Raw genomic sequence first — 14479 nt, forward strand, 5'->3', positions numbered from 1 at the left:
CAGGGAGGGACTGGGGCACGGGATGGGGGGGCGGGGGCTGGCGGGGTGGAGACCTGGGAGAGGAGAGGGAGACAGCCCGAGGAGCAAACTGTGGAACCGGAGGCCGGGGTGCACGTGCGCTGTGGCGTCAGGGCTTGGTGGGGAAGAGCAGGCAGGTGAGCTGCCGGCTGCCGCTGTGTCTGTCCACGAGTGGTAGGGGGTGCTGCAGGTAGTGCTGGACGAGGCGGCCACGGAGGAGAAGAGCTGCACGGGGAAGCAGGGCATCCATGAGCCTCATGCAGGGAGAAACTTCCTGAGGGAGCTGGGGGGCTCTGGCGAGGGAGCTTGTTGACATTTTTCTAAATATTTTCCTTCCTGTTTGCCCCATGAAGCCCCACTGCATTTTGTTGCCCAATTCCAGGCCTTTCCTGGGATGGCGCCCGTGCGCATGTTGTTGGCCGGACTCCTATTTCCCAGGCCAGATGAAATAACTTTGAGGCCTCTGCCCGGGGCCTTCCGTGTGGGGAGCTGAGTGGTGACTGTCTCTAGTTTGCAGCCTAGCAAGTGCTGGGTGCAAAGTTGAGTCCTTGGTACAGACACGAATCTGGACTACCTGGGCCCTGCCCTCCTCCCAGCTGGGTTCATACAAATGCCCCCACCTGGGCCCCATGCAGGCCGGGCTCTTCAGGAGGGGGTGTCTCCCCCAGAGCAGACTGGGCCTCTTCTCAAAATGCCGGCTTCTGGGAAGGAGTTCTGGGCGCTGGCCACTGAGATTTCCACCCACTCCAGAAAAAGGCAAAAAAAGGGGGTCTTCCCCAGGGCAGTGTTCCCGGCTGGGCCCAGGGGCTGCTCTGCTGTGTCTTGCCCTTCAGCCCCTACCTCTTGCAGTACCCACCTCCTCGTGGTTCCTGCCTTCCTGGCCCAGGGCGTAGTGGCGCCCGCCATCCAGCCGGCGGATGGGAATGTTGAAGACCCGGCCGTGGAGAAGTACTGCCAGGGTGAAGGGCTGAGAACCACGAGGGCCTGAGCTGGGGCGCACGGTGTAGGCCCCGTTCTGGGGAGGAGAGCCCATCGTCAACCTCACCTTCCAGCTATAGCCCTGACTCCGACCCCTGCCCAGCTGCTCCTGCCGGCTCAGCCAGCCTCAGTCCCTGGGCAGAAACGGTTTCCCAAGAAGGCGCAGGGGGCCTGAGGTGCCCCACCTTTTGGCGTCGCAGCAGGGCACTCTCAACAGCATGGCGGTCACAGTTCCCTGAGTACCAAGGCTGGCCCAGCAGATCGCCTTCCTGTACATACACACACAGCGGCTCAGCGATGTGCCAGGGCACCGGATCGGGGGTGGGAAGCAGAGAACCCCCGGGTTGCAGTTATTCGTGCTCACGGCCACTCGAGCAGAACAAAGATGTGTCCGCGCCTGGAGCTGCACACACGTGTTCAGTGGTGGACACCCACCCGAGAGGGCTTCTGGGTAGGGACTTGCGCTCTGCTCCCATGGGCCTCCCCCACCAGCCCTCTCCCAGCCCCTCCTCACCTCAGCAGCTGAGGCATTCTGGGTGGCAGCTACAGAGCAAAGAGAGGCTATCCTTCCTGCCGGAAGAAGCAGATTATAGCCCTGGGGCTGAGAGGGGATTAGGCCAAGGAGGCTTGGGGCCCAGCTGCGAAGGTTGGGGAGGTCACAGAGGGCGTGCAAAGGCCTGAAGCCCAAAGCTGGACACCCAGTGCTTCACTCCCCCGCCCCAGGGCTCTGGTAGGACCCACCGGCTAGGCCACGCGTGACCTCCAAGTGAGGAGTGATTTTAAGGTACAGGTTGGGAGCTTCCTGATTTGGTGCAGATCCTGCAGAATGCCCAGGGGGTCCTCTGAGACCTGCTCTCCGCTGGAGTCAGAGCTGCAGGGACCCCCTCAGTGAAGCGGGATGTGGGGGGCTGGGAGGCAGTCTGAGGCCCGCAGGGGAGGCCCTGCCAGAGGGCTTGGGTTCATGCTGACAATGGCGGTACTCACCTTTAGAGGTGGCATTCGACGCTCCCTGGCACACAGGATGCTGGGTCAGAAGAGCTTGGCCCTGCAGGCCTGCTCCTTTGGGCTGGAAGTCCTACCCTGAGCCTCCCTCTCTCCCTCCCCGCTCAGCCCACCACCAGCCCAAACCCCCAGCCTCTTACATTCCGAGCTTCCTGGGGGGCTGTGCTGGGCCTGTGGGGAGCGAATTGGGGAACAGAGCTCAGGGGCTTTACCTCCTTCAAAAGAAAAAGTCCAGTGACCCGATCCTGGAGATCCCAGGGTCAGGGCTGGGAAGCCTGGGTAGGCCCTTCAGGCCCCCAGCACACACCTGCGGCACTCACCTGGGCCCCACTGATGTCCTTGGTAGAGGGACTGGGGGCCTCAGGACTTGGGAGCTCAGAGTCTGAGGCAAGGCCGGGACTAAAACAGAGAGGGCAGGCTGAGCTGAGCACCAAGCGGGGAAATCCGGGTGACCGGGGCGGGGCAGGGGACAGCTTCTCTGCAGCCTGACTTTTGGGGAGCCCTTCCAACCAGGCAGAGCACTGTCCTGGCTGCAACAGCTGGGAAGCGCCCCCCCACCCCCCAACCAAGCCCTTGCTCTAAGGGGGTCCCCTCCTTGTCAGGCACTGTGTGGGGCAGCCCGGACCAGAGGCGTCCATGTGGGTGTCTGAAGGCAGATGTGTGATGGTAGGGGTGCTGAGAGAGGACAAGGGCAGGAGATGGAGCCAGGAGACTGCATCGTGCTGCCTCTGGGCAGCAGAGGGCCTCAGGGCAGGACGGGGCGGGGTGGACGGAGGGAGGGAGGGGTTCACCTGGACTGGGCTCACAATCTAGGTAAATGTCCTCCTCGGGCTTCTTTGCTGGGCCCGGCACCTAGGGTAGGAAGGGGCGTATGAGACCCAGGGTTTGACCAGTGAGTGGGAGGGAGGACGAAGCCATCACTTGGGGGAGCTACTGGCACCTCACCCCCCACCCCCACGGCACCGCCCACAAGGTGGACCTGGAATGATTGAAAATGCTCCTTTGCCCGGAAGGGGGCGCCCATGAGCACCTCCCCCGTCCTGTGCTCAGAGAGAGTGAGCACCCAAGGGGAGCTCTGAGCGAGGCCCTCCCCAGAAGGACACTAGCGGACGCCCTGCCAGGGCCTGTGGCAGAGGGGGAGAGGCTCGGCTTCGGGCCTTTTCCCTGGATTTAGGGATATTTCCTGGCCCTTCCAGCTCACCCATCACCACCACCACCAACAACAACAACTTCCTAGCCAGAATCCTAGAGTGAGGGGCCACTCACTGCCCGGTCTGGTGCACCCAGCTCTGGGAGGAAAAGGAGAGACCCACCAGCCAGCAGCAGCAGGGAGAAGGAAATTCAGTGAAACTTAGGCTGGAAGAGTGGTGTATCCTTGGAACTTCTCTGAGGGGATCCTCAGAGCCAGCTGTGAAGTCCCAGGAGAAAGCCATCCTCACCCCCGATCGCCTTACTTCACACCCCCGGGGTGCCCCCTGCCTGACCCAGAGACCTCAGCAGGTGCAGAAGGGGCCCCGGAGTCAGGGACTCTGTGACTTCAGGCAAAGCATTACGTGTCTCGGGGCCTCAGTCTCCTCCCCAACTGCTTGCCTGGCGGTGGGGGGGGGGGGATTGGCAGGTAAAAATGAGGAACAGCTGTGGCGGATGCAGCGACCGGACAAAGCATGAGATCAATGTAAGGCCAGCTCAACTTTCCCCCAGCCCCGACCTCATGGAGGTCAGGATTCCCCTTCTCGGGGTGGGGAGTAGGTGGGCCTCGGAAGGAGAGAGGACATCCTCATTACCTCGCCTCCCAAAGGGCCAGCTCTGCTTTGTGGCCTCCGGCGGGCTCCATGCTGCCTTGGGCTGTGGGCCCAATGCGGTGGCGTGAGGGAAAATCGGGTGGGGGGCTATGGAGGGGAGCTGCGGCATTGGGAGGGCAAGGCTGGCCGGGGTGGGAGGCAAAGGGGCTACGTATATCTGTGCAGCTTGAAAAACACAACACAAGCGTTAATGTGCAAAGGAGGCGACTCTCCTCTTTGCCTCTATTCTGTGGCTCTTTCTTTGGTGTGAATCTCTCCCAGTTTTACTTTTTATTCCAATAAAATATACGATGAAAGTGGTAGCTCTCAAAGCCCACAAACGGGATCCTGGCGGGGGTGAGAGCTGGCAGCGGCTGGCAGCTGAGTGAGGGGTTTCTCCCCTCTGTAGGCAGGGAGGGCTGCACAGGCTTTAGGGTCTGGGAGGGGCAGCGGAGCTTCAACCCCCCCTCACCCCCACCCCAGCCCCGCTCCCCTCTCCCGGCTCAGGCGAGAAGGGTGAGTCTTTGGTGATGCTGATGGGGAGGGTGCAAGGACCAGGCCAGGCAGGTGGGAGGAGCGACTGTTAACAGGGCTCTGGCTTCTGACGCAGCTAATTTTTCAGGGGCCTCCTGAATGCAGACGTGGGGGAATCTTGCAAATGAGATGCCTCTTAGATTTACTCACTGGGAAATGGTAGCCTGGGGTGGGGCAGGTGGGGAGGTTGTTCATCATCTCGGGCTGGGGCTGCGGTGGCGGTGGTGGCGGTGGTGGTGGTGACATGGGAGGGCCCAGGGGGCCAGAGTGATCAGGAAAAGACCCCTGAGCATTGTGACCCGGTGGGCTCCTCCCACGTAGGTTCCAAATTTCCTCCTGCCCCCCACCCAGCCTCTGTTCCCTCCTCCCTCCCTCACTCCCCTCTGTGCTCTCTGGCTTCCCGACAGCCCCGTCTCCATGGCAACTGGAGGCGGCCAGCTTCCCTGCCCCCACCTGGCCGAGCCTGGGAGCTGTCGGGGTGGGATGCCAGCAGCAGCCGGGGCTCTCCTGGCATCCCTACCCTTGCTCCGAGCTGTGCTAGGATCTCAGAGGGGGAACGCCAGGCCCCAGGGACCCTGTCAGGCCTCCTGCTTTCCCATTGTTGCCTTGGTTACACTGCCCCTCCAGGCTCCTCTCCCCTTCCCACTCATCCTCCTTCCCTTCTCCCCTCCCTCCCTCCCTCCCTCCCTCCCTTCCTCCATCCCTCTCTCTCTGCCCAGCCAAGAGGCCTCAGTGACTGCCAGCTGAGGCCTCCCCTCGCTGCCCCAGGCCAGACAGAGGGAGATGAGGCAAGGCCTGGGCCCTCTTCCCTTGTGGGGACCCTCCCATCCTGCCTGACCACCTGACCTCCCTGCCTCAACTTCCCAGCCCTCACCCAAGTACAAAGAGTCCTCCTGAGTGCCAGGAAGGTGGGCGGGGGCTGGGTGGCGGAGCACAGCCTCACAGGGGAGCAGCTCATATTTATCCTCCTCTTCTTCCTCCTCCTCCTGGGCTTCTGGGAAGGGATGCTGAGCACAGGGAGGACGGAAGAGATGCAGGAGCCGTGGTGGCCGCTGCCTCCCCCCACCCCCACCCCAGCTCCGCAGCTGAACTTACCCTGCGTCTCCTGGTCCCTAAGGCAGACAGAGGAGATGGGCAGGGGTCATCTTTTCTCCAAGCAGGGGAGTCTGGATGGGAGACTGGTGAGACTGTCCTCATATCCTCATGGCCCAGTCCCTCTCTAGCACAATGACTTACTCTCTCTCCAAAATATAATAAACCATCTGCACTCTTACAGTGGCCTCAAAGGAACCATTCACGGTGGGCCTTTCCAACACTGCAGCAAGACCAGTGAGGCGTTTTGGAGATAGGGGGGTCTCACAGCCTGTTCCACCTATGCCAGTCCCCTACCCCATGCATCCCTAATTCTGACCGAGACAGGTGGAAGAGCTAGGGCCCAGTGACTTAGCAGCACCGGACTATAATGGGCAGGAGGTGTCCAGAGTCCTCAGGGGAGACTCGACTTGCAGGGGCTCCTACGCATCTGGGGGTTGGTCACTTACCTGCACATCTTGGGGGTGGAAGGTGTGGCCCCAACCTGCAATCAGACTCCAGTCAGCTCTGCCCAAGGGGCCCTGCATTTGTGTCAGCCAGACCATGCACAACCCTGGGACGTTCACATCCATGACGGTATGAATGGCGTCCCTGGAATTGTGACGGCAGCCTGGGACCAGGGCAGCAGGAGGAAGCGTCTGGGGGCAGAGCTAGTGCCTGTGGGAAGCTGGCAGTGGGGGGCCCTAGTGTTTCCAGGGGGTGGAGGTGCATGAATAGTCTCACTGGGCATGGAGGGCCCAGGCAGAACCAGCACCGCTCTAAGGATGCTTGTGCCCAGGAAAGGGACAGCGAGGTGGAAACAAGAGAGGAGGGCAGAGGAAAGAGAGGAGCCCAAGGACTCACCTGGCCTTGCTCCTGCTGAGCTTGTCCTGGAAAGAGTCAGGGAGGAAAATAAGGGGGTGGTCAGTTCAGGTGGGATGTCTCTCCCTGCCCGGAGTCCTGGGCCCCAGGGGTGGGCAGGTCTGTGCACCTGGGGCTGCCCCCAGAACCAAGTCTCACCATGGCCAAGGTAAAGGAGCTATGCCTCCCCAGGGTCCAGGTTCTGCCACAAATGGCCTGGGGACAGGGGCCCTATTGTTCCCATCATTTGCATCGTGCAAGCACCAGGAAGGTGGGCCTGCTGTGGCCTCCAGCCCCAGACCAACTTCGTCCATGCCACTCCCAGGGCCCAGCCCTAGCTCCCCCACCACTGCATCCCACAGCTGCAGCTCCTGCCCCCTGCCCCACGGGAGGAAGAGCTCCCTCCTCAATGCCCAGGCCCGCAAGGCTGGACCAAGGGCCCCAAAGCTGCCTGGTCAATGTCGCCTCCTCCCAGAGACTCAGACTCTACTCAGGATGAGCCAGACCAAGCCCTTTCCCAGTTCACAGAAGACAGGGTATTAATGGCAGATCCAATTAAAAACAGGAGACCATCCCTGCAGACACTTTTCTTAAATCCTTTGTGCCTGCTGTTATTTGCTGGTGAGTGATGATCAATGATCAAGGAGATGGAGGTTAGTGAAAAGCTCAGAAATACACACTTATATTGAGTCTGACAGCTTCCTTTCTTGGTGGATGTAGTTCAGTAGGTAGTTATTGAACATCCACTATACACCAGGCACTGTTCCAGGTGCTGAAGGTGCTGTAGGAAAGTTAAACAGGCAGGCATTACACATGAATTTCCTCACTGGATTCTCACAATAGCTTCATGATGCAGGTCCTAATTTTATCCCTGCTTTGCAGACGAGGAGAATGAATGTATTAGTCAGCTCAGGCTGCCATCACAGAGTACCACAGGCTGGGTGGCTTAAACAACAGAAATTTATTTTCTCACTGCTCTGGAGGCTAGAAGTCCAAAATCAAGGTGCTGTCAGGGCTGGTTTCTGGCGAGAGCTCTCTTGCTGGCCTGCAGATGGTCAGCTCCTTGCTGTGTCCTCATATGGCCTTTCTTCTGTGCATGCAGGGAGAGAGAGAATTCTGGAGAGAGAGAGATTTCTGATCTCTTCTAATAAGGACACCAGTCCTATTGAATCAGGGCCCCACCCTCATGACTTCATTTAACCTTAATTACCTTCTTAAAGGCCCCATCTCCAAATATAGTCACACTGGGGGCTAGGGCTTCAACATATGAATTTGGAGGGAGACACAATTCAGTCCAGAGCACTGAGACTCTGAGAAATGGAGTGACTTTCCCAAGGTCATACAATTAGTAAGTGTTGGAGGTGGAATTCAATCCAAGGTTTGCACAAACCCACAGCCTGTGCACTAACCACTGAGCTTCCTGTACCTCATCTAGGATTGGGTCCTGACCCTCCTTTCCTGTGATGGAATTAGAAACATCAGTAATCACTGGTTTCCTTAGGGAGCCCATAACTTCCCGGTGCTCTGTTAGCCGGGTGAATTTTGGAACTCTGACTTCTGAGAAGTGTTGAGGCAAAAAGAAAGGGCAGGGCCTGGTGTCTGACTCTGTTTAGACCAGGGAATGAGGGAACACAGAAGAGGATCATGAATATAAGATCCTTCCAGGACACTGTAACTTTCCTGTGGTTATCATTTTGGTGATGTCCTGGCTGTTGGCACAAAGGAAGAATGAAGGCCATGAACTTGCATCTTTGGAGGCCATGGGGCTGGGGGAACTGGGGACAGGGTCCAGGGTTGGAGCTGGCCACAGTCTTCAAAGGCCACATGATTCCTGAGACCTGCAGGCAAACGGACACTTAAGAAGCTATGAACTCAGCCATAAAAAAAAAAAAGAATGTCATTTACAGCAATGAGGATGGACCTAGAGATTATCATATTAAGTGAAGTAAGTCAGACAGAGAAAGACAAATATCATATAATGTCATTTATATGTGGAATCTAAAAAATAGTACAAATTGGGAGTTCCCTGGCGGCCTAGTGGTTAGGATTCCGGGCTTTCACTGCTGTGGCCTGGGTTCAATCGTGGCATGGCCAAAAACAGAAACAGAAAAAAATCTTTAAATAAATAAATAAAACTTAAAAATACTATAAATGGGGCTTCCCTGGTGGCGCAGTGGTTGGGAATCCGCCTGCCAATGCAGGGGACGTGGGTTTGTGCCCTGGTCCGGGAAGATCCCACATGCTGTGGAGCAGCTGGGCCCGTGAGCCATGGCCACTGAGCCTGCGCGTCCGGAGCCTGTGCTCTGCAACGGGAGAGGCTACAACAGTGAGAGTACAAGTGAACTTATTTACAAAACAAAAACAGAGTCATAGACATAGAAAACAAACTTATGATTACCAAAAGGGAAAGAGGGGAGAGGGATAAATTGGGAGTATGGGATTAACATATACACACTACCATATATAAGAGAAACAACAAGAATTTACTGTATAGCACAAGGAACTATATTCGATATCTTGTAATAAACTATAATGGAAAAGAATCCCCTAAAAACTATATATACATACATGCACACACATATATATGGCCAAATCACTTTGCTGTACACCTGAAACTAACACAATATTGTAAATCAACTATATTTCAATAAAAAAGAAGCTATGGGGACTTCTCTGGTGGCAAAGTGGTTAAGAATCCACCTGCCAATGCAGGGAACACAGGTTCGAGCCCTGGTCCGGGAAGATCCCACATGCCACGGAGCAACTAAACCCGTGCGCCACAGCTACTGAGCCCACGTGTCACAACTACTGAAGCCCGCGCGCCTAGAGCCCATGCTCCGCAACAAGAGAAGCCACTGCAATGAGAAGCCTGCGCACCGCAACGAAGAGTAGCCCCCACTCACAGCAACTAGAGAAAGACCGCGCACAGCAACAAAGACCCAAAACAGCCAAAAATAAATAAATAAATTTATTAAAAAAAAAAAAAAGAAGCTATGAAAAGTCATTGGGGTGGCTTAAGGGGGGCCCATTTGGTGTCATGGGAAAAACTGTGCAAAGAAAAACAAAGAATCCAGGCTTGGCGTCAGGGACAAGAATCTCCTCCCGACCTCCACTCCCCAGCTGACCTTTGTTCCACATTTGGGCCATAAGGCAGGGGGCAACTTCCCTCACCAAGGGGACCTGCTGTCAAAGTCAGCAAGATGCTCTAGACACCACCCCGCTGCAAACTCCAAACTGAGTGGGTTTCCCAGTCCAGACTGCCCTTGCCACAGCCACCTCCTCCTTCTGTTCAGGGCTTTGCATAGGTAAATGCCAGGGCCTGGGTGAGGGAAAGAGCCCCAGGCAGAGGGTGGAATCCATGCCTTCTGGGTGGGGGCACTGACCTGGGCAGATCAGGGAGAAGGGGATGGAAGGAGGCTTCCTCACAGCTTTGTGTCACCGCAGCCAGCCCTGTAGCACCGTGCTTCCTGCTGATGGCACAGGCAGATTTGGACAACCTCTTTCTCCATCTTTGGCACAGGACTGTTTTCTGTACAATCATAGCTATTCCCTCGGGATGAATTCCTAGAAATGGAATTACTGGAAACTCACATTTCAAAGGTTCCATTGCCCCATTGTCTGGCAGCACCTGAGTGCCAGTTTTATGGTCCTTCCATAGCACACAGTGATTCTCCACATTTTCCAGAGCTCAGCTGCTGATCTCCAGTAAGAACAGGCCATCGTTTTCAGGCCCAACATAGTCTAAACCCACCCTAAGAAAACAAACAGCTCTCTAGAGCAGTGTTCCCCCACTTGCATGATCACAAGAATCAACTGGAGGGCTTGTTAAAAGTCTTAGACTCCCAGACCCTCCCTGAGAGCTTAAGAATGGGATGTTCCAGGAGGGAAGTGGGAATCTATGTTACTTTAAACAAGCATCCTAGATCAATCTTATGATCAGTCAAGTTTGAGAAACGCTGCTCTAAGGGAAACGTTCTGAGAAGATGCGACTCCTAGGACATCTTTAGAATCACACTCAGCCTTTAGCTCATGGGGAACATGGGGGTGGCCAGCAGAGAAGAAACATGACACAGACCCTACGCTCCAGGGGACCCTCCGAGTGATGGAGAGGCCCCAGGAGACATTCAATCTCTCTGTGCTGCAGTCTCCCCCTGTGTAAGTGGGGGTGGGAACAAGGCACTCCTTGCGGTGGAGGCGCTTCTGTTGAATGAGATGAAACACGTGAAACACACAGCACATGTGTGGTAAATATCAGCTCTTCCTGAGTAGGTGGTACCACGGTCCATGGAGTTGCTGCCAGCAGACAGGGAAGGTGGCCAAGGCTGGCGGGGGTCCCCGGTGTGAGCGACGTGGGAAGCATTGTGAACAGGAGGGGGTGATTTCTGAGGACCTGATGGAGGACAGGTAAGCAGGCTGTGGCCAGAGGTCTCAGAGGTGAGAGAGTGCAGGCTGCGGAGCAGGGGATGCTGAGGTGTGGTGGCTGGACCCCTAGAGGCTGAAGGTCTGCCATTCCCACTGGCTGTGGATCACTTCCTGTGTTTGGGGCCACTTCCACCGTATGAATCCTTGCCTCCATTCACAGAAGCCAGATGAGGCCTTCCCAGCCTCTCTTACGGCTGGGGTGCAGGCATTCTGCCAGTCAGATGCCCCCATGCTGGGCTTTGTATCCAAAGCAGGCACCAAGAGGCATCCATCCGGGACTTCCCTCGTGGCGCAGTGGTTAAGAATCCGCCTATCAATGCAGGGAACACGGTTCGATCCCTGGTCCGGGAAGATCCCACATGCTGCAGAGCAAATAAGCCCGTGCGCCACAACTACTGAGCCTGCATGCCACAACTACTGAAGCCCACGTGCCTAGAGCCCGTGCTCCGCAACAAGGGAAGCCACCGCAATGAGAAGCCCATGCACCGCAACAAAGAGTGGCCCCCACTCGCCGCAACTAGAGAAAGCCCGTGCGTAGCAACGAAGAACCAAAGCAGCCAAAAATTAAATAAATAAAATAAAATAAATACATTTATTTTTAAAAAAAGATGAAGAGACTCTGTCTCTTATTAAAAAAAAAAAAAGAGGCATCCACTCTAGGGAGGAGGTGACAGCTATATCCTGTTTCCAGAGGCCAGGGAGGCTGAGATCCCAAGTGGTACCACCCAGGGCCAGGATCAATAGTGTTGGCCTAGAGGTGCCTCCACTAGGCCAGCTTGGCTGTGGCCTTTGAGACATTGTTCCTGGCTGGTTCTCTGGTTCTCCTGGAGATGTGGCGAGCTACAGAATATTTTTAATAAATTATTTTCCAGCCTAAACTAGCTAAGGTTGGTTTCTCTTACTTTCAGTGAAGAAATCTAACTTAGGGACACAGCATCAGTGGGATCATCACATGGATACCAAGAAGGCCAAACTGTGAGGCCAGGTACAGGTGTCTCATGGGAAAGTGGGACCAGGTAGAAATGAGTATCATAGCTTTACATTTCTATACTCTTGGGCCTTTTATATGACGAGCATTAATTAATTTTATAATTTAAAAATATCAGTCAGTACAGATTAAAAGATAAAAAGAAGAAGGAAAGAAGAGAAAGAAGGAGGGATGACCTGGATTTCAACCACGAGGAAGCGCCAAGAGAAGGACAGCCTGGGAGAAGGTAGGGCCCTGGGAGTGGGGGTCAGGGCCAAGGGGAGTTCCGGGGTGTGGGCTGGGGCCACCACAGGACAGCCAGGTCCCCTAAGCCAGGGAAGTAGGGGGAAGAGTGGGGGGAAAAAAAGAAGCATGCTGTTAAGACAAGGCTTCTTCTCCGGGGAGAATGGGAATCCATCGGGGCAAGTGGCAGGGGTGGGGTCGAAAGAGGGAAGGAGAACTTTCTGACCATGAGTTCAGGCCTCAGAGGATGGGGAGGGGAGAGCAGGTCCTGTGAGGGATGAGGGAGAATGAATGAGTCCTCAGGCTATTTTGACCTGAGCAAGTAGTCAAGTTGGAGGCCCAAGAAGCTCCTCGGGAGGGGCCTGAGGCCAACCGAACTGTCTGTGACTGGCTTAAATTTAAAGTCGAGGACCATCTTGAAGGAAGGTGGTTGAGAGGAGGGAGAGAAGGGGTCCCCCAGTGCTGAGAAGCGGAGGGCAATGTTGGGGCTGCTTTAGCGCAAGCTGGCAGAGGTCCCTCCTCCTCCCCGCCGCCGCTGCCCTCGCAGGCCTGCTGACTCAGCTTACTCTGGTGGCAGCTGTGACACGCGACGGAGGGCTGAAGCATGGACGACACAGACCAGCCTCCTAAGAGGGGTCTCTGGCCCCTGTCCCCCCTGGTGCACGATCATGGATTGCTGCAGCTTCAGAGGTTTGTGACAGGCTCTCCTTCCATCTCTCTGAAAGCAGATACAAAACTTGGTGTGTGGTTTGTGTTTTTCTGGGGGGCAGTGCACGAGATTTCTACAGATTCGCCAAGGGTTAGGGTCGAGGCTGAGGCTGGTTTTCCCTGGCCTCTAGGGTACAGTGCACAAGCCGGCACTGCCCTGGTCCCCTCTGCCCCTGCTGGGGTGCTCCGTCTCTGTCCCACACAGCCTGCCCTTCCCTGTTCGGGAACTTGCTCACAACAGGTTTGTTCAAGATGTAGCTCTGCCTGGAATCCTTGCGTGGCCCTCCCCACCATGGCTCCTTGAATGGAGACAAAGGCTTCTTGTTGCCTGGTAAGATCAGCCCTACCTACCTCTCCAGCCCCAGCCCTTCCATTTTCTCCCCACAGACTCACTCACACTCACCTTCTCTCTGTGGTTCCACCATGACTAGGCCCAGTTGGCCCATTCTGCACTCTGTTGACTTAAGGAAATTTCAGGTGGAAGGAATTTAGATATTTATTGTCCTTACAGAATATGACAGAGAGAAAGCACTCTTAAGTATAGCAAAACACAGAAATTCCCTGGTGGTCCAGTGGTTAGGACTCTGCACTCTCACTGCTGAGGGCCTGGGTTCAATCCCTGGTCGGGGAACTAAAATCCTACAAGCCACGTGGTACAGCCAAAAAAAAGAGAAAAGTATAGCAAAACACAGTAAAAAAAAAAAAAAAAAGAGAGAGAAGAAAAGAAAGAAAAAAGGACTCTCTCATAGGTATGTTATACTTTAAGATTTTTTTTTTTTTTTGGCGGTACGCGGGCCTCTCACTGCTGTGGTCTCTCCCGTTGCGGAGCACAGGCTCCGGACGCGCAGGCTCAGTGGCCATGGCTCACGGGCCCAGCTGCTCCACAGCATGTGGGATCCTCCCGGACCGGGGCACAAACCCGTGTTCCCTGCATCGGCAGGCGGACTCTCAACCACTGCGCCACCAGGGAAGCCCTACTTTAAGAATTTTAACCAACCCCCACGAAGTCCACTCTCATCGACTCTGCAACTGGCAATCTTCACAGATGGTGCAAGCACCTTGTCCCCCCCCAGACCCCAGCCCTCTCCCTCCACCTCAACTCCTTATCTTGCAGATCACCAGAGCTCCTTTAGGTGTCTTTAAACGTGATGCATCAGCCCACTGCTGAGATTCTGCCCTTGGGAGAACCCAACAGATGTCCCAGTAGCAGGAAGCCTGGGTAAGATGGGGGCAGGATGGCTGCAAACACTTATGATAGTTCCTGGCTCTGTTCATCTCCTTCTAGTCTCAAACAGTCTCCTTACCTGGGGGCTGTGCACTTGCCTTTCTTCTGCAGGAACACTCCCGCCCCTTGCCTCCCTCTTCCTTCAGGCCACAGCTGAAGTCACCCTCAGCAGGGGTCCCAGACCACGGCAGTCTGTCCCCACACACTCTCTGGGCTCCCACCGTAGTTAAATCTATGGGTACATTTCAGGGCTAGACTGTGGACTCCCACTCAGCTGTAAGAGCTCTCAGTGGGTAGCAACTGTGTCTGTCCAGTTCACTGCCAAATCCCAAGTGCCCGGCCCACAGCTTGGCACAGAACAGGCTCTCGAAAAATATTTGCTGTAGCTGCACATTCAAACCTTACTCATTCTTCACCGCCTGCTCAAAGACCCCACCTCCCGCCGAACAGCCTCCGTCTCTCTCCTCTGAAAGGCCCATGGCTGGCTCCTAACCCCCCGCGCCTAGGCTGAGCAGTGTCCTGAGGCCCTTTCCCTGTTTATCTGCTTCTCTAAATGCAAATGGTTACCAAGGACTCTCCTCTGGGTACCTTTGACCCTGCCCTCACTCTACTGGATCCTTTCCTCTATTTACCTTAATGAGTGGAGTGGGGGGCATCTATTCTTCCCCC

At 55.7% G+C, this 14479-nt stretch overlaps 1 protein-coding gene across 1 annotated transcript in view; it reads right to left on the reverse strand.

Annotated features, from left to right (window-relative positions):
• Positions 1–14479, reverse strand: part of SH2D6 (SH2 domain containing 6) — a 17705-nt gene continuing 3226 nt past the window's right edge. Inside the window, 15 exon segments of the mRNA XM_060309516.1 lie at positions 1–222; positions 225–243; positions 875–1033; positions 1182–1265; positions 1511–1566; positions 1738–1815; positions 1981–2005; positions 2139–2169; positions 2319–2397; positions 2790–2850; positions 5188–5320; positions 5409–5425; positions 5855–5889; positions 6249–6274; positions 12444–12595. Of these exon segments, the coding sequence (XP_060165499.1) occupies positions 128–222; positions 225–243; positions 875–1033; positions 1182–1265; positions 1511–1566; positions 1738–1815; positions 1981–2005; positions 2139–2169; positions 2319–2397; positions 2790–2850; positions 5188–5320; positions 5409–5425; positions 5855–5889; positions 6249–6274; positions 12444–12547 (1002 nt within the window). The 5' untranslated portion in view covers positions 12548–12595 and the 3' untranslated portion in view covers positions 1–127.

Source organism: Globicephala melas, chromosome 12 (genome assembly GCF_963455315.2).
Source record: "Globicephala melas chromosome 12, mGloMel1.2, whole genome shotgun sequence".
In the NCBI taxonomy this organism is placed as follows: Eukaryota; Metazoa; Chordata; class Mammalia; order Artiodactyla; family Delphinidae; genus Globicephala; species Globicephala melas.